Here is a 26,538-nt window from a genome sequence, read left to right as displayed (position 1 = left end):
GAGTTGTGTGTGGTTGGGGGTGGGGGGATTGTGTGTGTGTGGTTGGGGGGGGGAGTTGTGTGTGTGTGTTGGGGGGGGGAGTTGTGTGTGTGTGTGTGGGGGTGAGGGGGTTGTGTGTGTGTGGTTGGGGGGGGGAGTTGTGTGTGTGTGGTTGGGGGGGGATTGTGTGTGTGTGGGGGGGGGGGGATTGTGTGTGTGTGGGGGTGAGGGGGTTGTGTGTGTGTGGTTGGGGGGGGGAGTTGTGTGTGTGTGGTTGGGGGGGGGTGTGTGTGTGGTTGGGGGGGGGGAGTTGTGTGTGTGTGGGGGGGGGGGGATTGTGTGTGTGTGGTTGGGGGGGGGAGTTGTGTGTGGTTGGGGGTGGGGGGATTGTGTGTGTGTGGGGGGGGATTGTGTGTGTGTGGTTGCGGGGGGGGAGTTGTGTGTGTGTGTGTGTGGTTGGGGGGGGGAGTTGTGTGTGTGTGGGGGGGGATTGTGTGTGTGTGGTTGCGGGGGGGAGTTGTGTGTGTGTGTGTGTGGTTGCGGGGGGGAGTTGTGTGTGTGTGTGTGGGGGGTGGGGGGGTTGTGGGTGGGTATTTGAGGTGTGAGAGAGAGGCCGATTCACACATTGCCGTTTCTCCCCCCCCCCCCCCCCCCCCCCGGCCCCAGGAATGATGTTCAGCATCAACTTGGGCTTCTCGGCGATGGACAACAAGGAAGGCAAGACAGCCGAGGAGAAAACCTACGCTCTCTTTATCGGGGACACAGTGCAGATTAACGAGGTAATTGTCTCTTTCCCCCCCCCCCCCCCCCCAAACACCAGGCCCCGGGGCATCCAGCTCCCCTCCCACGGCCTGTGGGGCCATTCCCCCTCCCCTCCCCTCCCCCTGGGCTGTGAGACGGAGCCACCCCCCCGCACACGCGTGTTCGCACACAATCCCGCTGATCCCCCTCACAGTGGGAGAGTGGTACGGTTCTCGAACGGTTACAGCAAGGTAGGATGCCATTCGGCCCATCGAGCCCGTGCCGGCTGTCTGCAGGAGCACCTCAGCCAGTCCCACTCCCCTCGCCCTGTCCCCGTGGCCCTGCGAATGTATTTCCTTCAGGCACTTATCCAACTCCCTTTTGAAAGCCTCGATTGAGTCTGCCTCCCCCACCCTCTCAGGCCGTGCATTCCAGATCCTAACCACTCGCTGCGTGACAAACGTTGTTTCCCCGTGTCGCCTTTGGTTCTTCTGCCAATCGCCTGAAATCTGTGTCCTCTGGTTCCTGACCCTTCCACCAATGGGAACGGTTTCTCTCTCTGTCTACTCTGTCCAGACCCCTCATGATTGTGAACATCTCGATCAAATCTCCTCTCAACCTTCTCTGCTCCAAGGAGAACTCCCCTGCTCTTGTTTGAAATAGTGCCTTGGGATCTTTTACGTTCATCTGAGAGAGCAGACGGAGCCTCGGTTTAATGTCTTATTTGTAAGAAGGCCCCTCCGACAGTGCGGCGCTCCCTCAGTACTGCCCCTCCTACAGTGCGCACTTCCTCAGTACCGCCCCTCCGACAGTGCGGCGCTCCCTCAGTACTGCCCCTCCTACAGTGCGCACTTCCTCAGTACCGCCCCTCCGACAGTGCGGCGCTCCCTCAGTACTGCCCCTCCGACAGTGCGGCACTCCCTCAGTACTGCCCCTCCGACAGTGCCGCGCTCCCTCAGTACTGCCCCTCCGACAGTGCCGCGCTCCCTCAGTACTGCCCCTCCGACAGTGCGGCGCTCCCTCAGTACTGCCCCCTCCGACAGTGCCGCGCTCCCTCAGTACTGCCCTCCGACAGTGCGGCGCTCCCTCACTACTGCCCCTCCGACAGTGCGGCGCTCCCTCAGTACTGCCCCTCCGACAGTGCGGCGCTCCCTCAGTACTGCCCCTCCGACAGTGCGGCGCTCCCTCAGTACTGCCCCTCCGACAGTGCGGCACTCCCTCAGTACTGCCCCTCCGACAGTGCGGCGCTCCCTCAGTACTGCCCCTCCGACAGTGCCGCGCTGGTGCGTCACTAGAGGGATCCTGGAGCCCGTGGATCTCTGAGCTCTAGCAGCGGCCGCTCCTGGGAAGGAGAGAGGTGGGGCTCGTTTTCTGTCGTAACACTCTGTCGTTCCCCTGCAGGACGGACCAGCCTCCATCATCACAACTGTGAAGAAAAAGGTCAAAAACGTTGGAATCTTTCTGAAGGTGAGGCACCTTTACTCTGTATCTAACCCCCTGTACCTGCCCTGGGAGTGTTTGATGGGACAGTGTAGAGGGAGCTTTACTCTGTATCTAACCCCCTGTACCTGCCCTGGGAGTGTTTGATGGGACAGTGTTGAGGGAGCTTTACTCTGTATCTAACCCCGTGCTGTACCTGCCCTGGGAGTGTTTGATGGGACAGTGTAGAGGGAGCTTTACTCTGTATCTAACCCCCTGCACCTGCCCTGGGAGTGTTTGATGGTACAGTGTAGAGGGAGCTTTACTCTGTATCTAACCCCCTGTACCTGCCCTGGGAGTGTTTGATGGGACAGTGTCGAGGGAGCTTTACTCTGTATCTAACCCCCTGTACCTGCCCTGGGAGTGTTTGATGGGACAATGTAGAGGGAGCTTTACTCTGTATCTAACCCTCTGTACCTACCCTGGGAGTGTTTGATGGGACAGTGTAGAGGGAGCTTTACTCTGTATATAACCCCGTGCTGTACCTGCCCTGGGAGTGTTTGATGGGACAGTGTCGAGGGAGCTTTACTCTGTATCTAACCCCCTGTACCTGCCCTGGGAGTGTTTGATGGGACAGTGTCGAGGGAGCTTTACTCTGTATCTAACCCCCTGTACCTGCCCTGGGAGTGTTTGATGGGACAGTGTAGAGGGAGCTTTACTCTGTATCTAACCCAGTGCTGTACCTGCCCTGGGAGTGTTTGATGGGACAGTGTAGAGGGAGCTTTACTCTGTATCTAACCCCGTGCTGTACTGCCCCGGGAGTGTTTGATGGGACAGTGTAGAGGGAGCTTTACTCTGTATCTAACCCCGTGCTGTCTTGTTTCAGAATGAAGATGAGGAAGAAGAGGACGAAGTCAAGGACGAAGCTGAAGATTTGCTGGGCCGAGGCGGAAAGGCCAGTCTCCTGACTGAGAGGACACGGGTAAGTGTGTCAGCCATCGCTTCAGTCTCGTACTCTCTTCATTCAGCGTCTTGTTTGACGATTGAGTATTCGTTCCTTGCCCGTTGTTCTATGAAATGCTCGTGCCGTGCGGTTTCAGATAATGACCATCGCCAACAAGCGAGAGTCTGCCCACCTCCCCATCACATTCAACGGCATTACCATCGCCAAATCTCCCACCATCCTGGGGGGGCGGGGGGGATGTCACCATTAACCAGAAACTTAACTGGACCAGCCACATAAATACTGTGGCAACAAGAATGGGTCTGAGCCTAGAACAGAACACAAGAAATAGGAGGGGCTGAATGGGCCTCCTCCTGTTCCTGTGTAACAGGCTCGAGGGGCTGAATGGGCCTCCTCCTGTTCCTGTGTAACAGGCTCGAGGGGCTGAATGGGCCTCCTCCTGTCCCTGTGTAACAGGCTCGAGGGGCTGAATGGCCTCCTCCTGTCCCTGTGTAACAGGCTCGAGGGGCTGAATGTGCCTCCTCCTGTTCCTGTGTAACAGGCTCGAGGGGCTGAAAGGGCCTCCTCCTGTCCCTGTGTAACAGGCTCGAGGGGCTGAATGGCCTCCTCCTGTCCCTGTGTAACAGGCTCGAGGGGCTGAATGGACCTCCTCCTGTTCCTGTGTAACAGGCTCGAGGGGCTGAATGGGCCTCCTGTTGCTGTGTAACAGGCTCGAGGGGCTGAATGGGCCTCCTCCTGTTCCTGTGTAACAGGCTTGAGGGGCTGAATGGGCCTCCTCCTGTTGCTGTGTAACAGGCTCGAGGGGCTGAATGGGCCTCCTCCTGTTCCTGTGTAACAGGCTCGAGGGGCTGAATGGGCCTCCTCCTGTTCCTGTGTAACAGGCTCGAGGGGCTGAATGGCCTCCTCCTGTTCCTGTGTAACAGGCTCGAGGGGCTGAATGGCCTCCTCCTGTTCCTGTGTAACAGGCTCGAGGGGCTGAATGGGCCACCTCCTGTTCCTGTGTAACAGGCTCGAGGGGCTGAATGGCCTCCTCCTGTTCCTGTGTAACAGGCTCGAGGGGCTGAATGGGCCTCCTCCTGTTCCTGTGTAACAGGCTCGAGGGGCTGAATGGCCTCCTCCTGTTGCTGTATAACAGGCTCGAGGGGCTGAATGGGCCTCTTCCTGTTCCTGTGTAACAGGCTCGAGGGGCTGAATGGGCCACCTCCTGTTCCTGTGTAACAGGCCCGAGGGGCTGAATGGGCCTCCTCCTGTTCCTGTGTAACAGGCTCGAGGGGCTGAATGGGCCTCCTCCTGTTCCTGTGTTCCTTTATCGGCCGTTCCTTCCTCGTCGCTGGGTCACAATCCTGGAACCCCCTCCCTAACAGCACTGTGGGAGCACCTTCACCACACGGACTGCAGCGGCTCAAGAAGGCGGCTCACCACCACCTTCTCGAGGGAGTTATGGACGGGCGATAAATGCCGGCCTTGCCAGCGACGCCCACATCCCAGGAACCAATAATAAACGCACTTGTTACAGACACAAGTCTGTTGCCATATCCTGGGAAGGTTACAAGACCTTCATTCATTCCCCGCGTCCCCCTTCCATCGAATTATTCCCTCCGCGAGCTTCTCTCTCATTCCACAAACAAAGCGATTTTGTGTTGAAGAACACGCCGTTAGTCTGTCACAGGCCTGAAACTTTCAAGTCATGGCCCGTTCTGTACCTGATCCCACGGTACCAGAACCAGTGTCCCTAAATATAAGATAATCACCAAGAAATCCAATGGGGAATTCAGGAGAAACGTCTCTATCCAGAGCGTGGTGAGAATGTGCAACTCGCCACCGCAGGGAGTGGTTGAAGCGAATAGCAGAGACGCTGAGAGGATGTTTCCCCGGGCTGGAGAGTCGAGAACCAGGGGTCACAGTCTCGGGATAAGGGGTCGGCCATTTACGACTGACATGAGGAGGGATTTCTTCACTCAGAGGGTGGTGAATCTTTGGAATTCTCTGCCCCAGAGGGCTCAGTCATTTAGTATATTCAAGGCTGAGATCACCGGGAGGCCCATTCAGCCCCTCGAGCCTGTTACATTAGGAACAGGAGGAGGCCCATTCAACCCCTCGAGCTTGTTACATTAGGAACAGGAGGAGGCCCATTCAGCCCCTCGAGCCTGTTACACAGGAACAGGAGGAGGCCCATTCAGCCCCTCGAGCCTGTTACACAGGAACAAGAGGAGGCCCATTCAGCCCCTCGAGCTTGTTACACAGGAACAGGAGGAGGCCCATTCAGCCCCTCGAGCCTGTTACACAGGAACAGGAGGAGGCCCATTCAGCCCCTCGCGCCTGTTACACAGGAACAGGAGGAGGCCCATTCAGCCCCTCAAGCCTGTTACATTAGGAACAGGAGGAGGCCCATTCAGCCCCTCGAGCCTGTTACACAGGAACAGGAGGAGGCCCATTCAGCCCCTCGAGCCTGTTACACAGGAACAGGAGGAGGCCCATTCAGCATCTCGAGCCTGTTACATAGGAACAGGAGGGGGCCCATTCAGCTCCTCGAGCCTGTTACACAGGAACAGGAGGAGGCCCATTCAGCCCCTCGAGCCTGTTACACAGGAACAGGAGGAGGCCCATTCAGCCCCTCGAGCCTGTTACACAGGAACAGGAGGAGGCCCATTCAGCCCCTCGAGCCTGTTACATTAGGAACAGGAGGAGGCCCATTCAGCCCCTCGAGCCTGTTACACAGGAACAGGAGGAGGCCCATTCAGCCCCTCGAGCCTGTTACACAGGAACAGGAGGAGGCCCATTCAGCCCCTCGAGCCTGTTACACAGGAACAGGAGGAGGCCCATTCAGCCCCTCGAGCCTGTTACACAGGAACAGGAGGAGGCCCATTCAGCCCCTCGAGCCTGTTACACAGGAACAGGAGGAGGCCCATTCAGCATCTCGAGCCTGTTACACAGGAACAGGAGGAGGCCCATTCAGCCCCTCGAGACTGTTACACAGGAACAGGAGGAGGCCCATTCAGTGGGCCACTCTTGAGGGCAGTGGGAAGGAAGAATTTCTGAAGTGTGTTCAGCAGAACTTTCTTGATCAGTACATTTCCGGCCCGATGAGGGAGGAGGCAATGCTGGAACTGGTTCTGGGGAACGAGGTGAGTCAAGGGGACCAAGTGTCAATTGGGGAACATTTAGGGAACAGTGATCATAGTATCATAAGGTTTAGATTAGCTGTGGAAAAGGACAGGGAGCAATCTTGAGTAAAAAATACTTCTAATCCCTCTTGCATACGGGCGTGGTGCCAGAGAACTGGAGAATTGCAAATGTTACACCCTTGTTCAAAAAACGGTATAAAGATAAATCCAGTAACTACAGGCCAGTCAGTTTAACCTCGGTCATGGGGAAGCTTTTAGAAACAATAATCCGGGACAAAGTTAACAATCAATTGGACAAGTTGGAGTAATTAAGGAAAGCCAGCACGGATTTGTTAAAAGCAAATTGTGTTTAACCAACTTGTTTGAGTTTTTGATGAGGTAACAGAGAGGGTTGATGAGGGCAGTGCGGTAGATGTAGTAGACATGGATATCCAAAAGGCGTTCGACAAAGTGCCACATAACAGACTTGCCGGCAAAGTTGAAGCCCACGGAATACAAGGGACAGGGGCAGCGTGGATACGGGATTGGCTGAGTGACCGGAAACAGAGAGTAGGGGTGAACGGTTGTTTCTCGGACTGGAGGAAGGTGTACAGTGGTGTTCCCCAGGGGTCAGTACTGGGACCACTGCCTTTTCCTGAGATATATTAATGACTTGGCCTTGGGTGTGCAGGGCACAATTTCAACATGTGCGGATGACACAAAACTTGGAAGTGTAGTGAACAGTGAGGAGGACAGGGGATCGACTTTAACAAGACACAGACAGGCTGCTGGGACGGGCGGACTCGTGGCAGGTGGAATTTAACGCAGAAACGTGCAAAGTGATGCATTTTAGTCGTACGATCGAGGAGAGGCGATATACACTGACGGGTACAATCCTAAAGGGGGTGCATGATCAGAGAGACCTGGGGGTATATGGGCACAGATCGTTGGATCGTGGCAGGGCAGGTTGGGAAAGCAGTTACAAAATGCTTACGGGAAACATACAAAACATAGAAAATAGGTGCAGGAGTAGGCCATTCGGCCCTTCGAGCCTGCACCACCATTCAATAAGATCATGGCTGATCATTCACCTCAGTACCCCATTCCTGCTTTCTCTCCATACCCCTTGATCCCTTTAGCCATAAGGGCCATATCTAACTCCCTCTTGAATATATCCAATGAACTGGCATCAACAACTCCCTGCGGTCGGGAATTCCACAGGTTAACAACTCTCTTGAGTGAAGAAGTTTCTCCTCATCTCAGTCCTAAATGGCTTACCCCTTATCCTTAGACTGTGTCCCCTGGTTCTGGACTTCCCCAACATCGGGAACATTCTTCCTGCATCTAACCTGTCCAGTCCCGTCAGAATTTTATATGATTCTATGAGATCCCCTCTCATCCTTCTAAACTCCAGTGAATACAGGCCCAGTTGATCCAGTCCCTCCTCATATGACAGCCCAGCCATCCCAGGAATCAGTCTGGTGAACCTTCGCTGCACTCCCACAATAGCAAGAACGTCCTTCCTCAGATTAGGAGACCAAAACTGAACACAATATTCCAGATGAGGCCTCACCAAGACCCTGTACAACTGCAGTAAGACCCCCCTACTCCCATACTCAAATCCTCTCGCTATGAAGGCCAACATACCATTTGCCTTCTTCACCGCCTGCTGTACCTGCATGCCAACTTTCAATGACTGATGAACCATGACACCCAGGTCTCGTTGCACCTCCCCTTTTCCTAATCTGCCATTCAGATAATATTCTGCCTTCGTGTTTTTGCCACCAAAGTGGATAACCTCACATTTATCCACATTATACTGCATCTGCCATGTATTGGCCCACTCACCTAACCTGTCTAAATCACCCTGCAGCCTCTTAGCATCCTCCTCACAGCTCACACCGCCACCCAGCTTAGTGTAATCTGCAAACTTGGAGATATTACACTCAATTCCTTCATCCAAATAATTGATGTATATTGGAAATAGCTGGGGTCCCAGCACTGAGCCCTGCGGCACTCCACTAGTCACTGCCTGCCATTCTGAAAAGGACCCGTTTATCCCGACTCTCTGCTTCCTGTCTGCCAACCAGTTCTCTATCCACATCAGTACATTACTCCCAATACCATACGCTTTAATTTTGCACACCAATCTCTTGTGTGGGACCTTGTCAAAAGCCTTTTGAAAGTCCAAATACACCACACCCACTGGTTCTCCCTTGTCACCTCTACTAGTTACATCCTCAAAAAATTCCACAAGATTTGTCAAGCATGATTTCCCTTTCATAAATCCATGCTGACTTGGACCGATCCTGTCACTGCTTTCCAAATGCACTGCTATTTCATCTTTAATAATTGATTCCAACATTTTCCCCACTACCGATGTCAGGCTAACCGGTCTATAATTACCCGCTTTCTCTCCCTTTTTTTTTTAAAGGGATCGTGGGCTTCATAAATAGAGGCACAGAGCACAAAAGGGAGGGACGTTATGATGAACTTTATACAACACTGGCTCGGCCCCAACTGGAGTATTGTGTCCAATTCTGGGCACCGTACTTTAGAGAGGATGTGAAGGCCTTGGAGAAGGTGCAGAGGGAGATTGGCCAGAATGGTCCCGGGGATGTGGGACCTCAGTGACGGGGTGAGACTGGAGAGGCTGGGGTTGTTCTCCGTGGAGCAGAGAAGGTTGAGAGGAGATTTGATCGAGGTGTTCACAATCATGAGGGGTCTGGACAGAGTAGATAGAGAGAGAAACCGTTCCCATTGGTGGAAGGGTCGGGAACCAGAGGACACAGATTTCAGGCGATTGGCAGAAGAACCAAAGGCGACACGGGGAAACAACGTTTGTCACGCAGCGAGTGGTTAGGATCTGGAATGCACGGCCTGAGAGGGTGGGGGAGGCAGACTCAATCGAGGCTTTCAAACGGGAGTTGGATAAGTGCCTGAAGGAAATACATTCGCAGGGCCACGGAGAAAGGGCGAGGGGAGTGGGACTGGCTGAGGTGCTCCTGCAGAGAGCCGGGACATAGAAAACAACATAGAAAATAGGTGCAGGAGCAGACCATTCAGCCCTTCTAGCCTGCACCGCCATTCAATGAGTTCATGGCTGAACATGAAACTTCAGTACCCCCTTCCTGCTTTCTCGCCATACCCCTTGATCCCCCGAGTAGTAAGGACTTCATCTAACTCCCTTTTGAATATATTTAGTGAATTGGCCTCAACTACTTTCTGTGGTAGAGAATTCCACAGGTTCACCACTCTCTGGGTGAAGAAGTTTCTCCTCATCTCGGTCCTAAATGGCTTACCCCTTATCCTCAGACTGTGACCCCTGGTTCTGGACTTCCCCAACATTGGGAACATTCTTCCTGCATCTAACCTGTCGAAACCCGTCAGAATTTTAAACGTTTCTATGAGGTCCCCTCTCATTCTTCTGAACTCCAGTGAATACAAGCCCAGTTGATCCAGTCTTTCTTGATAGGTCAGTCCCGCCATCCCGGGAATCAGTCTGGTGAATCTTCGCTGCACTCCCTCAATAGCAAGAATGTCCTTCCTCAAGTTAGGAGATCAAAACTGTACACAATACTCCAGGTGTGGCCTCACCAAGGCCCTGTACAACTGTAGCAACACCTCCCTGCCCCTGTACTCAAATCCCCTCGCTATGAAGGCCAACATGCCATTTGCTTTCTTAACCGCCTGCTGTACCTGCATGCCAACCTTCAATGACTGATGTACCATGACACCCAGGTCTCGTTGCACCTCCCCTTTTCCTAATCTGTCACCATTCAGATAATAGTCTGTCTCTCTGTTTTTACCACCAAAGTGGATAACCTCACATTTATCCACATTATACTTCATCTGCCATGCATTTTCCCACTCACCTAACCTATCCAAGTCACTCTGCAGCCTCATAGCATCCTCCTCGCAGCTCACACTGCCACCCAACTTAGTGTCATCCGCAAATTTGGAGATACTGCATTTAATCCCCTCGTCCAAATCATTAATGTACAATGTAAACAACTGGGGCCCCAGCACAGAACCTTGCGGTACCCCACTAGTCACTGCCTGCCATTCTGAAAAGTCCCCATTTACTCCTACTCTTTGCTTCCTGTCTGACAACCAGTTCTCAATGATTTCCGAATGGCCTCCTTCCGTGCTGTAACCGTTCGATGATAAACTGATCAAGCAATATGGTGATCGGGCGGGAAAGTGGAGTTAAGGTCGAGGATCAGCCATGATCTTATTGAATGGCGGAGCAGGCTCGAGGGGCCGAATGGCCCACTCCTCCTTTTACTTATGTCCTGTTAAGGGAAGCTCGATAAGCCAAAGAGGGAGAACACAAAGGAGGGATATGCTGATGGGGCGAGAGGAAGAGCGGGTGTGGAACATAAACAGCAGGCGGCTGAGACATGCATGTTGGGCTGAAAATTGCAAAGTGCTGCAGTACAGCGGGACCTGGGGGTTACTTGTGCATGAAACACAAAAGGTTAGTCTGCAGGTACAGCAAGTGATCAGGAAGGCCAATGGTATCTTGGCCTTTATTGCAAAGGGGATGGAGTATAAAAGCAGGGAAGTCCTGCTCCAGTTATACCGGGTATTGGTGAGGCCACACCTGGAGTACTGCGTGCAGTTTTGGTTTCCGTATTTACGAAAGGATATACTTTGCTTTGGAGGCAGTTCAGAGAAGGTTCACTCGGTTGATTCCGGAGATGAGGGGGTTGACTTACGAGGAAAGGTTGAGGAGGTTGGGCCTCTACTCATTGGAGTTCAGAAGAATGAGAGGTGATCTTATCAAAACGTATCAGATTACGAGGGGGCTCGACAAGGTGGATGCAGAGAGGATGTTTCCACTGATGGGGGAGACTAGAACTAGGGGGCATGGTCTTAGAATAAGGGGCCGCCCATTTAAAACTGAGATGAGGAGGAATTTCTTCTCTGAGGGTTGTAAATCTGTGGAATTCTCTGCCCCAGAGAGCTGTGGAGGCTGGGACATTACATAGAAGATAGGTGCAGGAATAGATCATTCGGTCCTTCGAGCCTGCACCACCATTCAATATGATCATGGCTGATCATTCAACCTCAGTACCCCTTGATTAAATTGAATAAATTTAAGACAGAGACAGACAGTTTCTTCAACAATAAGGGAGTGAAGGGTTATGGGGAGCAGGCGGGAAAGTGGAGCTGAGTCCATGATCGGATCAGCCATGGTCTTATTGAATGGCGGAGCAGGCTCGAGGGGCCGAATGGCCGACTCCTGCTCCTAGTTCTGATGTCCTTATGACTGGCCTCTTCCTGAGCTGTGATTCTGTGATCTTTCACCGCGGGCGGTTTATTTTCTCCCTCGCCCTCACCGTCCGTGTCTCTCTCTCTCTCTCTCTTTCTCTCTCTCCGCTGCACAGAATGAGATGACTTCGGAGGAAAAACGGCGCACCCACCAGAGGGAACTGGCTCACCAGCTCAACGAGGAGGCTAAGCGCAGACTGACCGAGAACCGTGGCGAGCAGCAGACCCAGAAGTGAGCGCCATCCCCTTTTCTCCGAGATAGTTTAAGCGGGAAAGGAGCACAGGCCCCTCCCCCCACGCACATTACACTCACAGCGGTGGGCACTGGGGTGTTATTTACATAAGGAGCAGGATACGGCCCCTCGAACCTGCTCCGCCATTCAATAAGATCGCGGCTGATCATCGCCCTCACCTCCACTTTTCCCCCCGATCCCCATATCCCGAGAGTCCAAAAATCTCTCGATCCCAGCCTTGAATATACTCAACGACTGAGCCTCCACAGCCCTCTGGGGCAGAGAATTCCACAGATTCACCACCCTCTGAGTGAAGAAAATCCTCCTCATCTCAGTCCTAAATGGCCGACTCCTTATCCTGAGACTGTGTGACCCCTGGTTCTAGACTCCCCAGCCCGGGGGAAACAGGCTCGATGGGCTGAATGGGCCTCCTCCTGTTCCTGTGTAACAGGCCCGAGGGCTGAATGGGCCTCCTCCTCTTCCTGTGTAACAGGCCCGAGGGGCTGAATGGCCTCCTCCTGTTCCTGTGTAACAGGCCCGAGGGGCTGAATGGGCCTCCTCCTCTTCCTGTGTAACAGGCTCGAGAGGCTGAATGGTCCTCCTCCTGTTCCTGTGTAACGGGCTCGAGGGGCTGAATGGGCCTCCTCCTGTTCCTGTGTAACAGGCTCGAGGGGCTGAATGGGCCTCCTCCTGTTCCTGTGTAACAGGCTCGAGGGGCTGAATGGGCCTCCTCCTGTTCCTGTGTAACAGGCTCGAGGGGCTGAATGGGCCTCCTCCTGTTCCTGTGTGACAGGCCCGAGGGGCTGAATGGCCTCCTCCTGTTCCTGTGTAACAGGCCCGAGGGGCTGAATGGGCCTCCTCCTGTTCCTGTGTAACAGGCCCGAGGGGCTGAATGGGCCTCCTCCTGTTCCTGTGTAACAAGCTCGAGGGGCTGAATGGGTCTCCTGTTCCTGTGTAACAGGCTCGAGGGGCTGAATGGGTCTCCTCCTGTTCCTGTGTAACAGGCTCGAGGGGCTGAATGGGCCTCCTCCTGTTCCTGTGTAACAGGCTCGAGGGGCTGAATGGGCCTCCTCCTGTCCCTGAGTAACAGGCTCGAGGGGCTGAATAGGCCTCCTCCTGTTCCTATGTAACAGGCTCGAGGGGCTGAATGGGCCTCCTCCTGTTCCTGTGTAACAGGCTCGAGGGGCTGAATGGGCCTCCTCCTGTTCCTGTGTAACAGGTTCGAGGGACTGAATGGGCCTCCTCCTGTTCCTGTGTAACAGGCTCGAGGGGCTGAATGGGCCTCCTCCTGTTCCTGTGTAACAGGCTCGAGGGGCTGAATGGGCCTCCTCCTGTTCCTGTGTAACAGGCTCGAGGGGCTGAATGGGCCGCCTCCTGTTCCTATTCCTCCGTCGTCGCTGGGTGAGAATACAGAAACTGCCGACCCTAACTGACCTGTGGAAGTATCTTCACCACACGGGATTGCAGTAGTTGAAGGTGATGGCTCAGCACCACCCACCTCAAGGGGGCAACTTGCGGGGGGGGGGCGGGGGCAATAAATGCCAGCGACACCCACATCCCGAGACCAGCCACTCTGACCCGAACTTTGGGCAGGTATGTGTTCGGGTTAGTACACCTCCTCCTCCTCGGGGGTCGAGTCCGGGGAGCGGAGGGCGGAGGTCGGGCAAGACCTGAACTTCCACCGACATGTGCACTCGTTATTCCTCCTGCAGAGCTCGCAAGTCGCGCGACTCGTACAAGAGCTCGTCTCAGATGCCAAAGGAACACGACATCCGGGACATGAAGATCTACATCGACAAGAAGTACGAGACCGTCATCCTTCCCGTATTTGGTATCGCCACTCCATTCCACATCGCCACCATCAAGGTACATCCGTCCGTCCGTGTGTGTGTGTCCCCCCCCCCCCCGCGTGTTCGCGCATCTGCGGTGCCGCCTTGGCCCCCTCCCTCGGCCGCAGTGCCTCCTCCTCCTCCTCGTCAAGTAAAGTCTGGCCCTCGGGACAGTCAGAGCTCAATTGTTGCACTCTCTGTCATTCGTAGGCCACATTACCTTGTCCTTGTTCAGTAAACACAGGCCATCGGGTCAGTCAGAGCTCAATTGTTGCACCCTGTCATTCGTAAGCCAGAGGCCATCGGGTCAGTCAGATTTTAATTGTTGCACGCTGTCATTCGTATGCCCACGGGCCTGCCTCTACCTCCCCCCCCCCCCTTTCAGGCAGTGAGTTCCCCCCCAGACCCCCACCACACTCTGGGTGAAGACATTTCCCCTCAAATCCCCTCTGAACCTCTCCCCAATTACTTTAAATTTATGCCTCTTGGTTGTTGACCCCTCTGCCCAGGGAAACAGGTCCTTCCTACCCACTCTATCCAGGCCCCTCGTCATTTTATACACCTCAATCAGGTCTCCCCTCAGCCTCCTCTGTTCCAAGGAAAACAACCCCAGCCTATTCAATCTTTCCTCATCGCTAAAATTCTCTAGTCCTGGCAACATCCTGGTAAATCTCCTCTGTACCCTCTCCAGTGCAATCACATCCTTCCTGTAATGTGGTGACCAGAACTGTGCACGCAGTACTCCAGCTGTGGCCTAACCAGTGTTTCATACAGTTCAAGCATAACCTCCCTGCTCTTGTATTCCATGCCTTGGCTAATAAAGGCAAGTATTCCGTCTACCTTCTTAACCACCTTATCCACCTGGCCTGCTACCTTCAGGGATCTGTGGACCTGCACTCCCAGGTCCCTCTGTTCCTCCACACTTCTCAGTGTCCGACCATTTAATGTGTATTCCCTTGCCTTGTTAGCCCCTCCCCAAATGCATTACCTCACACTTCTCCGGATTAAACTCCATTTGCCACTGCTCTGCCCACCTGACCAGTCGATCGATATCTTCCTGCAGTCCACAGCTTTCTTCTTCATTATCAACCACACGGCCCATTTTATTGTCATCTGCAAACTTCTAATAGGGTCTTTAACCGTACGTAGCGGTTCGATAGTGTAGCCGTAAGGGCCATACCTAACTCCCTCTTGAATATATCCAACGAACTGGACTCCACAACTTTCTGTGGTAGAGAATTCCACAGGTTCACAATTCTCTGAGTGAAGAAGTTTCTTCTCATCTCGGTCCTAAATGACTTACCCCTTATCCTTAGACTGTGACCCCTGGTTCTGGACTTCCCCAACATCGGGAACATTCTTCCTGCATCTAACCTGTCCAATCCCGTCAGAATTTTACATGTTTCTATGAGATCCCCTCTCATTCAACTAAATTCCAGTGAATATAAGCCTAGTCGATCCAGTCTTTCTTCATATGTCAGTCCTGCCATCCCGGGAATCAGTCTGGTGAACCTTCGCTGCACTCCCTCAATAGCAAGAACGTCCTTCCTCAGATGAGGAGACCAAAACTGAACACAATATTCCAGGTGAGGTCTAACCAAGGCCCTGTACAACTGCAGTAAGACCTCCCTGCTCCTATACTCAAATCCTCTCGCTATGAAGACCAACATACCATTTGCCGCCTTCACCACCTGCTGTACCTGCATGCCAACTTTCAATGACTGATGTACCATGACACCCAGGTCTCGTTGCACCTCCCCTTTTCCTAATCTGCCGCCATTCAGATAATATTCTGCCTTCCTGTTTTTGCCACCAAAGTGGATAACCTCACATTTATCCACATTATACGGCATCTGCCATGCATTTGCCCACTCACCTAACCTGTCCAAGTCAGGGAAGACTAAAACTGGAGGTCATAAATACAAGATGGTCACTAATAAATCCAAGAGTGAATTCAGGAGAAAGGCCTTTACCCAGAGAGTGTGGAACTCGTTGCCACAGGGAGTGGTTGAGCGAAATAGCGCAGCTGCATTAAAGAGGAAGCTGGACAAACCGATGGGGGAGAAGGGAATAGAGGCATGGGCTGAGATAAAGAGGGGTGGCGGGGGGGGGTGGTCTCGTGTGGAGCATAAACACCGGCACGGAGCAGTTGTGCCGAAGGACCTGTTTCTGTGATGTCATCCCGGTGTTAACCGCACTGTTACCACAACACGTGCGGTCAGGGCGGGAGGTCCTGTTCCCGGGGGTGTGGTCAGGGCGGGAGGTCCTGTTCCCGGGGGTGTGGTCGGGGCGGGAGGTCCTGTTCCCGGGGGAGCGGTCAGGGCGGGAGGTCCTGTTCCCGGGGGAGCGGTCAGGGCGGGAGGTCCTGTTCCCGGGGGTGTGGTCAGGGCGGGAGGTCCTGTTCCCGGGGGTGTGGTCAGGGCGGGAGGTCCTGTACCCGGGGGTGTGGTCGGGGCGGGAGGTCCTGTACCCGGGGTGTGCCAGTGATGAGATGCCATGCTAATACCGATGCAGCTCAGGCTGTGCGTGAGTTAAACTCACCTTCTCGACACGGTGTGTGGAGAACTGAGGCAAAACACCATCGATACAGGAATGGGAGCCGGGGTGAGGGCCTTCAGTGACGCGGAGAGACTGGAGAAGCTGGGACTTGTTCTCCTCGGAGCAGAGAAGGTTAAGGGGAGATTTAATACAGGTGTTCAAAATTGAGTTTTGATGGAGCAAATAAGGCAAACCTGTTTTGCACTGACGGAGGGTCAGTAACCAACGAACAGACAGCTGGCAAAAGATCCAAGGGGAGATGGAGGGAAATAGTTTGAGGGAACAAGGGAGGTGGGGGATTGGGGGGAGGGTGGGGGATTGGTGGGAGGGGGGGTAGGGGGAGGAGAGGGAGGGGGGGTGGGGGGGGGAGGAGAGGAGAGCGGGCCGGGGGATGGGGGGGAGGGGAGAGGGCGGGGGATGGGGGAGGGGTGGGGGGGAAGAGAGAGGGCCGGGGGATGGGGGAGAGGGAGGGGGAGGGGCGAGTGTGGGGGATGGGAGGGGGTGGAGGGGGAGGGGGAGAGGGCAGGGGGTGGCTGAGGGATGGGTGGGCGAGGAGGGGTTGAGGAAGGTAGGGGGCCGGGGGGGGGGGCACGTTGGAGAGGGTGTGGTTTGGGGACCAGGAGGATGGGGGGGGCGGGGATGGGAAGGGGAGAGAGCGTGGAGCCGGAGAGGGTGGAGTTTGAGGAAGGCGGGCTGGGGGATGGGGGAGAGAGAGGAGGGGTTGGGGAAGGTGGGAGGTGGGGTGACCATCAATATAAGATGGTCAGGAATCAGTCACATCACGAATTCAGGAGAAAGTCCTTTACCCGGAGTTGGTGAGAATGTGGAACTGGCTCCCACAGGGAGAGGTTGATGGGAACACTCTGAGGCGAGGATGAGGGGGTTGACTTATGAGGAAAGATTGAGGAGGTTGGGCCTCTACTCATTGGAGTTCAGAAGAATGAGAGGTGATCTTATCGAAACGTATAAGATTATGAGGGGGCTCGACAAGGTGGATGCAGAGAGGATGTTCCCACTGATGGGGGAGACTAGAACTAGGGGGCATGGTCTTAGAATAAGGGGCTGCCCATTTAAAACTGAAATGAGGAGGAATTTCTTCTCTCAGAGGGTTGTAAATATGTGGAATTCTCTGCCCCAGAGAGCTGTGGAGGCTGGGTCATTGAATATATTTAAGGCGGAGAGAGACAGATTTTTGAACGATAAGGGAGTGAAGGGTTATGGGAAGTGGAGCTGAGTCCATGATCGGATCATCCATAATCTTATTAAATGGCGGAGCAGGCTCGAGGGGCCGTACAGCCGACTCCTGCTCCTATTTCTTATGTTCGTATGCATAGCACAGATGCGCTTAAGGGGCGAGGTAGATAAACACGGGCGAGAGAATGGGAGAGCAGGGTCTGTTGATGGGGTGGGATGGAATATGGTCGGAGCGGGCCTATGTGCAGCGTAAACACCACCGTGCAACTCGTGTCATGTCTCGGTGGGTGATTTACCGACCCGTGGTGTGGTACGGAACCCCCACACACACACTCTCCCTCGCGCGCCCCCTCTCTCGCGCGCATTCCCTCTCTCTCGCGCGCGCATTCCCTCTCTCTCGCGCGCGCATTCCCTCTCTCTCGCGCGCGCATTCCCTCTCTCTCGCGCGCGCATTCCCTCTCTCTCGCGCGCGCATTCCCTCTCTCTCGCGCGCGCATTCCCTCTCTCTCGCGCGCGCATTCCCTCTCTCTCGCGCGCGCATTCCCTCTCTCTCGCGCGCGCATTCCCTCTCTCTCGCGCGCGCATTCCCTCTCTCTCGCGCGCGCATTCCCTCTCTCTCGCGCGCGCATTCCCTCTCTCGCGCGCGCATTCCCTCTCTCTCGCGCGCGCATTCCCTCTCTCTCGCGCGCGCATTCCCTCTCTCTCGCGCGCGCATTCCCTCTCTCTCGCGCGCGCATTCCCTCTCTCTCGCGCGCGCATTCCCTCTCTCTCGCGCGCGCATTCCCTCTCTCTCGCGCGCGCATTCCCTCTCTCTCGCTCGCGCGCGCGCGCATTCCCCCCCCCTCGCTCGCGCGCACGCGCGCGCATTCTCGCATACTCTCATGGACATTCTCGAGCACGCACCCCCGAGAGCGCGCACACGCCTTGGTGCAGCCTGTGCTGACTGAGCCGATCCCAGCCAGGGCAGACAGCAAAGGGCTATAATTGAGCCGAGAACCCCAGGGGAGAGGCCGGGAGGGGGGGGCACTGAATGGGTGTTCCTGCTCCTAATGGGGTACCAGTGACTGCCGCTGTTTGGTGGGGGAGGCAGGGTGTGAGGTGAGGTTGGGCCACAATAGACCTCCGCAGTCCAATACCCAGCTGGACTCGCAGTGGCAGAACATAAGAAATAGGAGCAGGAGTTGGCCATTCGGCCCCTCGAGCCTGCTCCGCCATTTAATACGACCATGGCTGCTCCGATCCACTTCCCCGCCCGCTCCCCATAACCCTTCACTCCCTTATCGCTCAAAAATCTGTCTATCTCCACCTTAAATATATTCAATGACCCAGCCTCCACAGCTCTCTGGGGCAGAGAATTCCACAGATTTACAACCCTCCGAGAGAAGAAATTCCTCCTCATCTCAGTTTTAAATGGGCGGCCCCTTATTCTGAGACTATGCCCCCTAGTTCTAGTCTCCCCCATCAGTGGGAACATCCTCTCTGCATCCACTTTGTCGAGCCCCCTCATAATCTGATACGTTTCGATAAGATCACCTCTCATTCTTCTGAATTCCAATGAGTAGAGGCCCAACCTCCTCAACCTTTCCTCATAAGTCAACCCCCTCATCTCCAGAATCAACCGAGTGAACCTTCTCTGAACTGCCTCCAAAGCACGTATATCCCTCCTTGAATTGGAAGGGGCCCTTTGGGTGGGCCCGTGTGACCCCAGTGGGACAGGCGGGGAGATGTTTGATCAAACCTCACTCTGTATTCTGTTTGCCCCCATCTGCAGAACATCAGCACGTCGGTGGAGGGCGACTACACCTACCTCCGCATCAACTTCTACTGTCCCGGCAGCGCCCTGGGGCGTAACGAGGGCAACCTTTTCCCCAATCCGGAGGCCACCTTCGTCAAGGAGATGTAAGTACGGCCGCAGACAGGAGCGGTGGGTGGGGGCTGTCGCGTCTTCCCTGTTGCGCTGTCTTGTCACTCGCTACCCAGAATGCTACCAGCGACATGGAGCGACTGGCGGAGCTGGACTGCTTCTCCTTGCAGCAGAGAAGGTTAAGGAGGAGATTGACCAGAATGGTGCCGGGGATGAGGGCTCTCGGTGACGTGCAGTGACGGGAGAAACTGGGGTTGCCCTCCTCAGAGCAACGACACAGCTTGTATTTGCAGCGAAGGTTCACCAGACTGATTCCCGGGATGGCAGGACTGACATATGAAGAAAGACTGGATCGACTGGGCCTGTGTTCACTGGAATTTAGAAGAATGAGAGGGGGATCTCCCGAGAAACGTATTTAGACGAAGCAATTGAATGTAATATCTCCAAGTTTGCAGATGACACTGAGCTGGGTGGCGGTGTGAGCTGTGAGGAGGATGCTAAGAGGCTGCAGGGTGACTTGGACAGGTTAGGTGAGTGGGCAAATGCATGGCAGATGAAGTATAATGTGGATAAATGTGAGGTTATCCACTTTGGTGGCAAAAACAGGAAGGCAGAATATTATCTGAATGGCGACAGATTAGGAAAAGGGGAGGTGCAACGAGACCTGGGTGTCATGGTACATCAGTCATTGAAAGTTGGCATGCAGGTACAGCAGGCGGTGAAGAAGGCAAATGGTATGTTGGCCTTCATAGCGAGGGGATTTGAGTATAGGAGCAGGGAGGTCTTACTGCAGTTGTACAGGGCCTTGGTGAGGCCACACCTGGAATATTGTCTTCAGTTTTGGTCTCCTAATCTGAGGAAGGACATTCTTGCTATTGAGGGAGTGCAGCGAAGGTTCACCAGACTGATTCCCGGGATGGCTGGACTGACATATGAGGAGAGACTGGATCAACTGGGCCTGTATTCACTGGAGTTTAGAAGGATGAGAGGGAATCTCACAGAAACATATAAAGACGGGCATTTGTCGCCCATCCCTAATTGCCCCTTGAGAAGGTGGTGGTCAGCCGCCATTTTAGAGGGCATTACTGTGGGGTCAGGGGTCACATGTAGGCCAGAACGGGTAAGGGCAGAAGATTTCCTTCCCGAAAGGGCATTCGTCAACCAGAAGGCCTTTTACAACACTAGCTTATTACTCCAGATTTATTTAATTAGCTGAATTTAAATTCCCCAGCTGCCGTGGTGGGATTTGAACTGGTCTCTCCGGATCACGAGTCCAGGTCTCAGGATCACACGTCCACGAACATTACCACTGTGCTGCCACAACCCTGTAGCTAGTACTCACACACAGAGCAAGGGCCTGGAGGGGTGGTGTCGGGAGGGAGGGACAACGTAAAAACTCCACCATTTAGAGAGCGCCTTTAACGGGGTGAAATGTCCGAGGGTGCTTCACAGGCGATAAAGAATCTGACCCCCAGCCACGTCAGGAGAAATTAGCGATGGTGACCAAAAGCTGGGTCAAAGAGGTAGGTTTTAAGGAGTGCCCTGAAGGAAGAGAGAGAGGTAGAGAGGCGGAGAGGTTTAGGGAGGGACTTCCAGAGCTTGGGGCCCAGGCAACAGAAGGCACGGCCACCGATGGTGGAGCGATTATAATCAGGGATGGTCAGGGGGGCAGAATTAGAGGAGTGCAGAGATCTCGGGGGGGTGTAGGGGCTGGATGGTGTTACAGAGATAGGGAGGGGTGCAGGGGCTGGAGGGGGTTACAGAGATAGGGAGGGGTGTAGGGGCTGGAGGTGGTTACAGACATAGGGAGGGGTTTAGCGGCTGGATGGGGTTACAGAGATAGGGAGGGGTGTAGGGGCTGGAGGAGGTTACAGGGATAGGGAGGGGTTTAGGGGCTGGATGGGGTTACAGAGATAGGGAGGGGTGTAGGGGCTGGAGGGGGTTATAGAGATAGGGAGGGTGTCGGGACTGGAGGAGATTTTGAAATCAAGGCGTTGCTTAACCGGGAGTCAATGTAGGTCAGCGAGCACAGAGGGTGATGGGTGAGCGGGACTCGGTGCGAGTTAGGACACGGGGCAGCGAGCACAGCAGGTGATGGGTGAGCGGGACTCGGTGCGAGTTAGGAGACGGGGGCAGCCAAGGTTTGGATCACCTCTAGTTTACGTCGGGTAGAATGTGGGAGACCGGCCAGAAGTGCGTTGGAATAGTCAAGTCTGGAGGTAACAAAGGCACGGATGAGGGTTTCAGCAGCGGATGAGCTGAGGCAGGGGGCGGGGACGGGGACGGGCGATGTTACGGAGGTGGAAATAGGCGGTGTGAGTTACGCTGCGGGATATGTGGCGGGAAGCTCATTTGCAGGTCAAATATGGCACCTAGGTTGCGAACAGTCTGGTTCAGCCTCAGACAGGAGTTGGGGAGAGGGATGGAGTGGGTGGCTAGGGCAACGCAGTTTGTGGCGGGGAACGAAAGACAATGGCTTCGGTCTTCCCAATATTTAATTGGGGGACATTTTCTGCCCATCCAGAACTGGGGATGTGGGACAAGCAGCCTGACAATTTCGAGACCGTGGAGGGCGGGAGGGAGGCAGAGCTGGGTACCGACAGCGTACATGTGGAAACTGACTCCGTGTTTGCCGATGATGTCGCCAAGGGGCAGCATGTCGATGGGGGATAGGAGGCGGCCAAGGACAGATCCTTGGGGGACACCAGAGGTCACGATGCAGGGGGGGGGGCGGGAAGAGAAGCCCTTGCAGGCGATTCTGTGGCTGCGATGAGATGGATAAGAATGGGACCAGGCGAGTGCAGTTTCCCCCACCCACCCAGCTGGATGACGGCGGCGAGGCGTTGGAGGAGGATGGAGTGGTCACACCGTGCCAAAGGCCGCAGACCGGTCCAGAAGGGCGAGGAGAGAGAGTTTACCTTTGTCACAGTCACAAAGGATGTCATTTGTGACTGTGATGAGAGCCGTTTCGATACTGTGGCAGGGACGGAAACCAGATCGGAGGCATTCCAGCCTGGAGTTCCGGGGAAAACGGTCACGGGTTTGGGGGGGGGGGGGTGCGACAACACGTTCAAGGACTTTGGAGAGGGAAGGGAGGTTGGAGACGGGGCGATAGCGAGCGAGCAAAGTGGGGTCAAGGGTCGTTTCTTTTGAGGGGAGGGGCGAAGACCGCAGATTTGAAGGAGAGGGGGACATTATTTGAGAGAGAGAGAGAGAACCGTTAACAACGTCGGCTAACATGCAAACAAAGGTGGTTGATCCCAGAGGATGAGGGGGTTGACTTATGAGGAAAGGTTGAGCAGGTTGGGCCTCTGCTCATTGGAGTTCAGAAGAATGAGAGGTGATCTTATCGAAACGTGTCAGATTACGAGGGGGCTCGACAAGGTGGATGCAGAGAGGATGTTCCCACTGATGGGGGGGAGACTAGAACTAGGGGGCATGGTCTGAGAATAAGGGGCCGCCCATTTAAAACTGAGAGGAGGAGAAATTGCTTCTCTCAGAGGGTTATAAATCTGTGGAATTCGCTGCCCCAGAGAGCTGTGGAAGCCGGGACATTGAATATATCTAAGATAGAGATAGACAGTTTCTTAACCCATAAGGGGGAGCGGGCGGGGAAGTGGAGCTGAGTCCATGATCGGATCAGCCATGATCGTGTTAAATGGCGGAGCGGGCTCGAGGGGCCGAATGGCCGGCTCCTGCTCCTATTCCTTATGTTCTTCTGTTAAGGGGGAGATTGACCAGAATGGTACCAGAGGGGAGGAACTTCAGTTATATGTTCAAAATTACAATTCGCATTATTTGTTCTATCAAAACAGTAATGAATTTTTGAACACCTCTATCAGATCTCCCCTTAACCACCTCTGCTCCAAGGAGAACAACCCCAGCTTCTCCAAGTCTATCCACGCCACTGAAGTCCCCTCATCCCCTGGGACCCATCCTGGTCAATCTCTCCTCTGCACCCGCTCTCTCTTAAGGCCTTGACACCTTTGCGGAAAGTGCCGTGCCCAGAATCTGCCAGGGTTCTCCAGCTGGAGGTTCTGCCCCAGCGATTTACACGGGCGCACCGATGGACGCGGACCCAAAGCGGCTAAATGAAGTTTGTCGGTGGCTGGCAATCGTGGCGCGTGTGTGCTGTTGAACAGCGGGCTCGCATCTCTCCCCACTTACCACCCCTCCCCCCTCCCCCCCCCCCCTCTTTCCTGATTTGCCCCCACACCACACAGAACGTATCGGGCATCGAACCTCAAGATTCCCGGCGAGCAGCTTGTCCCGGCCACCAACCTCCAGAACGCGTTCCGTATCATCAAGGAAGTGCAGAAACGCTACAAGACACGGGAGGCCGAGGAGAAGGAAAAGGAGGTGAGCGGCATGGCCGACGGGACACCCTTCCTTACTGTTTAAATGATTAGAATTGATTAAGACCACGCGAGGCATGCAGCAGCTTTACTACTTGTTGGTATTTCCCCTCTCTATCGCAATTTCCCATTGGAAGATGATGCGCCAGCATTTCCCATCCAATTTTCCTATGTCAACCGTCACGGCGCAGTTGCCAGCTCTGGCCAGCGGGTGGCGCAGCTTTGGACATGAGAATAACTTGCGCTCTTCGGCAGGGCGGGGAAAGTGGCAGCCGTGGCTCAGTGGTCCCACTCGAGTCTCGAGTACCCCCCCCCAGAGACTTGAGCACATAATCCAGGTGGGGCAGTACTGAGGGAGTGCCGCGCTGTCGGAGGGGCAGTACTGAGGGAGTGCTGCACTGTCGGAGGGGCAGTACTGAGGGAGCGCCGCGCTGTCGGAGAGGCAGTACTGAGGGAGCGCCGCACTGTCGGAGGGGCAGTACTGAGGGAGAGCCGCACTGTCGGAGGGGCAGTACTGAGGGAGAGCCGCACTGTCGGAGGGGCAGTGCTGAGGGAGAGCCGCACTGTCGGAGGGGCAGTACTGAGGGAGCGCCGCACTGTCGGAGGGGCAGTACTGAGGGAGAGCCGCACTGTCGGAGGGGCAGTACTGAGGGAGAGCCGCACTGTCGGAGGGGCAGTACTGAGGGAGCGCCGCACTGTCGGAGGGGCAGTACTGAGGGAGCGCCGCACTGTCGGAGGGGCAGTACTGAGGGAGAGCCGCACTGTCGGAGGGGCAGTACTGAGGGGGCCCTGCACTGTCGGAGGGGCAGTACTGAGGGAGCGCCGCGCTGTCGGAGAGGCAGTACTGAGGGAGCGCCGCACTGTCGGAGGGGCAGTACTGAGGGAGAGCCGCACTGTCGGAGGGGCAGTACTGAGGGAGCGCCGCACTGTCGGAGGGGCAGTACTGAGGGAGCGTCGCACTGTCGGAGGGGCAGTACTGATGGAGCGCCGCGCTGTCGGAGGGGCAGTACTGATGGAGCGCCGCGCTGTCGGAGGGGCAGTACTGAGGGAGCGCCGCGCTGTCGGAGGGGCAGTACTGAGGGAGCGCCGCACTGTCGGAGGGGCAGTACTGAGGGAGCGTCGCGCTGTCGGAGGGGCAGTACTGAGGGAGCGTCGCGCTGTCGGAGGGGCAGTACTGAGGGAGCGCCGCGCTGTCGGAGGGGCAGTACTGAGGGAGCGCCGCTCTGTCGGAGGGGCAGTGCTGAGGGAGCGCCACACTGTCGGAGGGGCAGTGCTGAGGGAGCGCCGCACTGTCGGAGGGGCAGTACTGAGGGAGAGCTGCACTGTCGGAGAGGCAGTACTGAGGGAGCGCTGCACTGTCGGAGGGGCAGTACTGAGGGAGCGCCGCACTGTCGGAGGGGTTTCGTCCTTGGAACGTGACGCTAAAACAAGGCCCCGTTTCCCTGATCGGGTGGGTGTTAAAGATCTGAGGGGGGGCATAATCCCCGTTGGCACGGGGCCAACATTCAACCCCCTTTACACTGAGGGACAGTGTCTGACCCACTGCCCCTCCCAGTGCCCCCATCAGAGGAAGGATTGGCTGGTACAACGCAGCCTCACCACATTGATCCTAGGGAGGGGAGGGCTGTCCTATCGCAAGAGATTGTGTCGAATGGGCCTATGCTCTGCAATCTAGAAGAATGAGGGGTGACCTCATTGAAAATGAGAACATTTTTAGAAGTCTTGACAGGGTAGATGCAGGGAGGGTGTTTCCCCGGGCTGGGGAGTCCAGAACCAGGGGTCACAGTCTCAGGATAAGGGGTCGGCCATTGAGCACCGAGATGAGGATTGGTCAACAACCAGGGGGCAGAGATTGAAAGTAATTGGGGGGGGAGGTTTAGAGGGGATTTGAGGGGAAATGTCTTCACCCAGAGGGTGGTGGGGGTCTGGGGGGGGAACTCACGGCCTGAAAGGGGGGTAGAGGCAGAAACCCTCACCACATTTGGATGTGCTCCTGAAGTGCTGTAACCTACAGGGCTCCGGACCCAGAGCGGGGAAAGTGGGATTAGGCCGGGTAGCTCTTGGTCGGCCGGCACAACGCGGACACGATGGGCCGGAACGGCCTCCTTCCCCGCTGTAAATGTCTGTGAGGGAGGGATGCCTTCACTCGGAGGGTGGTGAACCTGTGGAATTCTCTGCCCCAGAAGGGCCACGGAGGCTCAGTCTTCAAGGCTGGGATCGATAGAGTTTTGGACTCTTGGGGGAAGCGAGGGAGCGGGCGGGAAAGTGGGGTTGCGGTTGAAGGTCAGCCGCGATCTTATTGAATGGCGGAGCAGGCTCGAGGGGCCGAATGGCCGACTCATAACATAAGAAATAGGAGCAGGAGTCGGCCATTCGGCCCCTCGAGCTTGCTCCGCCATTCAATACGATCATGGCTGATCCGATCATGGACTCAGCTCCACTTCCCCGCCCGCTCCCCATAACCCTTCACTCCCTTATCGCCCAAACATCTATCTCCCCCTTAAATATATTCAATGACCCAGCCCTCCACAGCTCTCTGGGGCAGAGAATTCCACAGATTTACAACCCTCTGAGAGAAGAAATTCCTCCTCATCTCAGTTTTAAATGGGCGGCCCCTTATTCTAAGACCATGCCCCCTAGTTCTAGTCTCCCCCATCAGTGGAAACATCCTCTCTGCATCCACCTTGTCGAGCCCCCTCATAATCTTATACGTTTCGATAAGATCACCTCTCATTCTTCTGAACTCCAATGAGTAGAGGCCCAACCTCCTCAACCTTTCCTCATAAGTTAACCCCCTCATCCCCGGAATCAACCGAGTGAACCTTCTCTGAACTGCCTCCAAAGCAAAGTATATCCTTTCGTAAATATGGAAACCAAAACTGCACGCAGTACTCCAGGTGTGGCCTCACCAATACCCTGTATAACTGGAGCAAGACTTCCCTGCTTTTATACTCCATCCCCTTTGCAGTAAAAGCCACCTGCTCCTAATTTTTGTGATGCTGCCTGCATGCACTCCCGCTAGGGAAGTGGAGGAGATTGGT

General features: G+C 55.2%; 1 protein-coding gene and 1 non-coding gene across 2 annotated transcripts in view; both read left to right on the top strand.

Moving 5' to 3' along the window:
* Positions 1-647: 647 nt before the first annotated feature.
* Positions 648-26,538, top strand: part of supt16h (SPT16 homolog, facilitates chromatin remodeling subunit) — a 41,869-nt gene continuing 15,978 nt past the window's right edge. Inside the window, exons 1-7 of the mRNA XM_070866745.1 lie at positions 648-758; positions 2,122-2,187; positions 3,026-3,121; positions 11,601-11,716; positions 13,430-13,583; positions 19,050-19,177; positions 23,366-23,501. Of these exons, the coding sequence (XP_070722846.1) occupies positions 648-758; positions 2,122-2,187; positions 3,026-3,121; positions 11,601-11,716; positions 13,430-13,583; positions 19,050-19,177; positions 23,366-23,501 (807 nt within the window). The remainder of the gene's footprint in view (positions 759-2,121; positions 2,188-3,025; positions 3,122-11,600; positions 11,717-13,429; positions 13,584-19,049; positions 19,178-23,365; positions 23,502-26,538) is intronic.
* LOC139235762 (small nucleolar RNA U6-53/MBII-28) lies at positions 16,025-16,120 on the top strand. The gene has a single exon (XR_011588505.1). It is a non-coding gene; the product is annotated as a small nucleolar RNA U6-53/MBII-28 (small nucleolar RNA).

This window comes from Pristiophorus japonicus, chromosome 23 (assembly GCF_044704955.1).
Source record: "Pristiophorus japonicus isolate sPriJap1 chromosome 23, sPriJap1.hap1, whole genome shotgun sequence".
Classification (NCBI taxonomy): domain Eukaryota; kingdom Metazoa; phylum Chordata; class Chondrichthyes; family Pristiophoridae; genus Pristiophorus; species Pristiophorus japonicus.
Note: the sequence above shows the minus strand (reverse complement) of the source record. Positions and strands in the feature narration are given on the sequence as shown.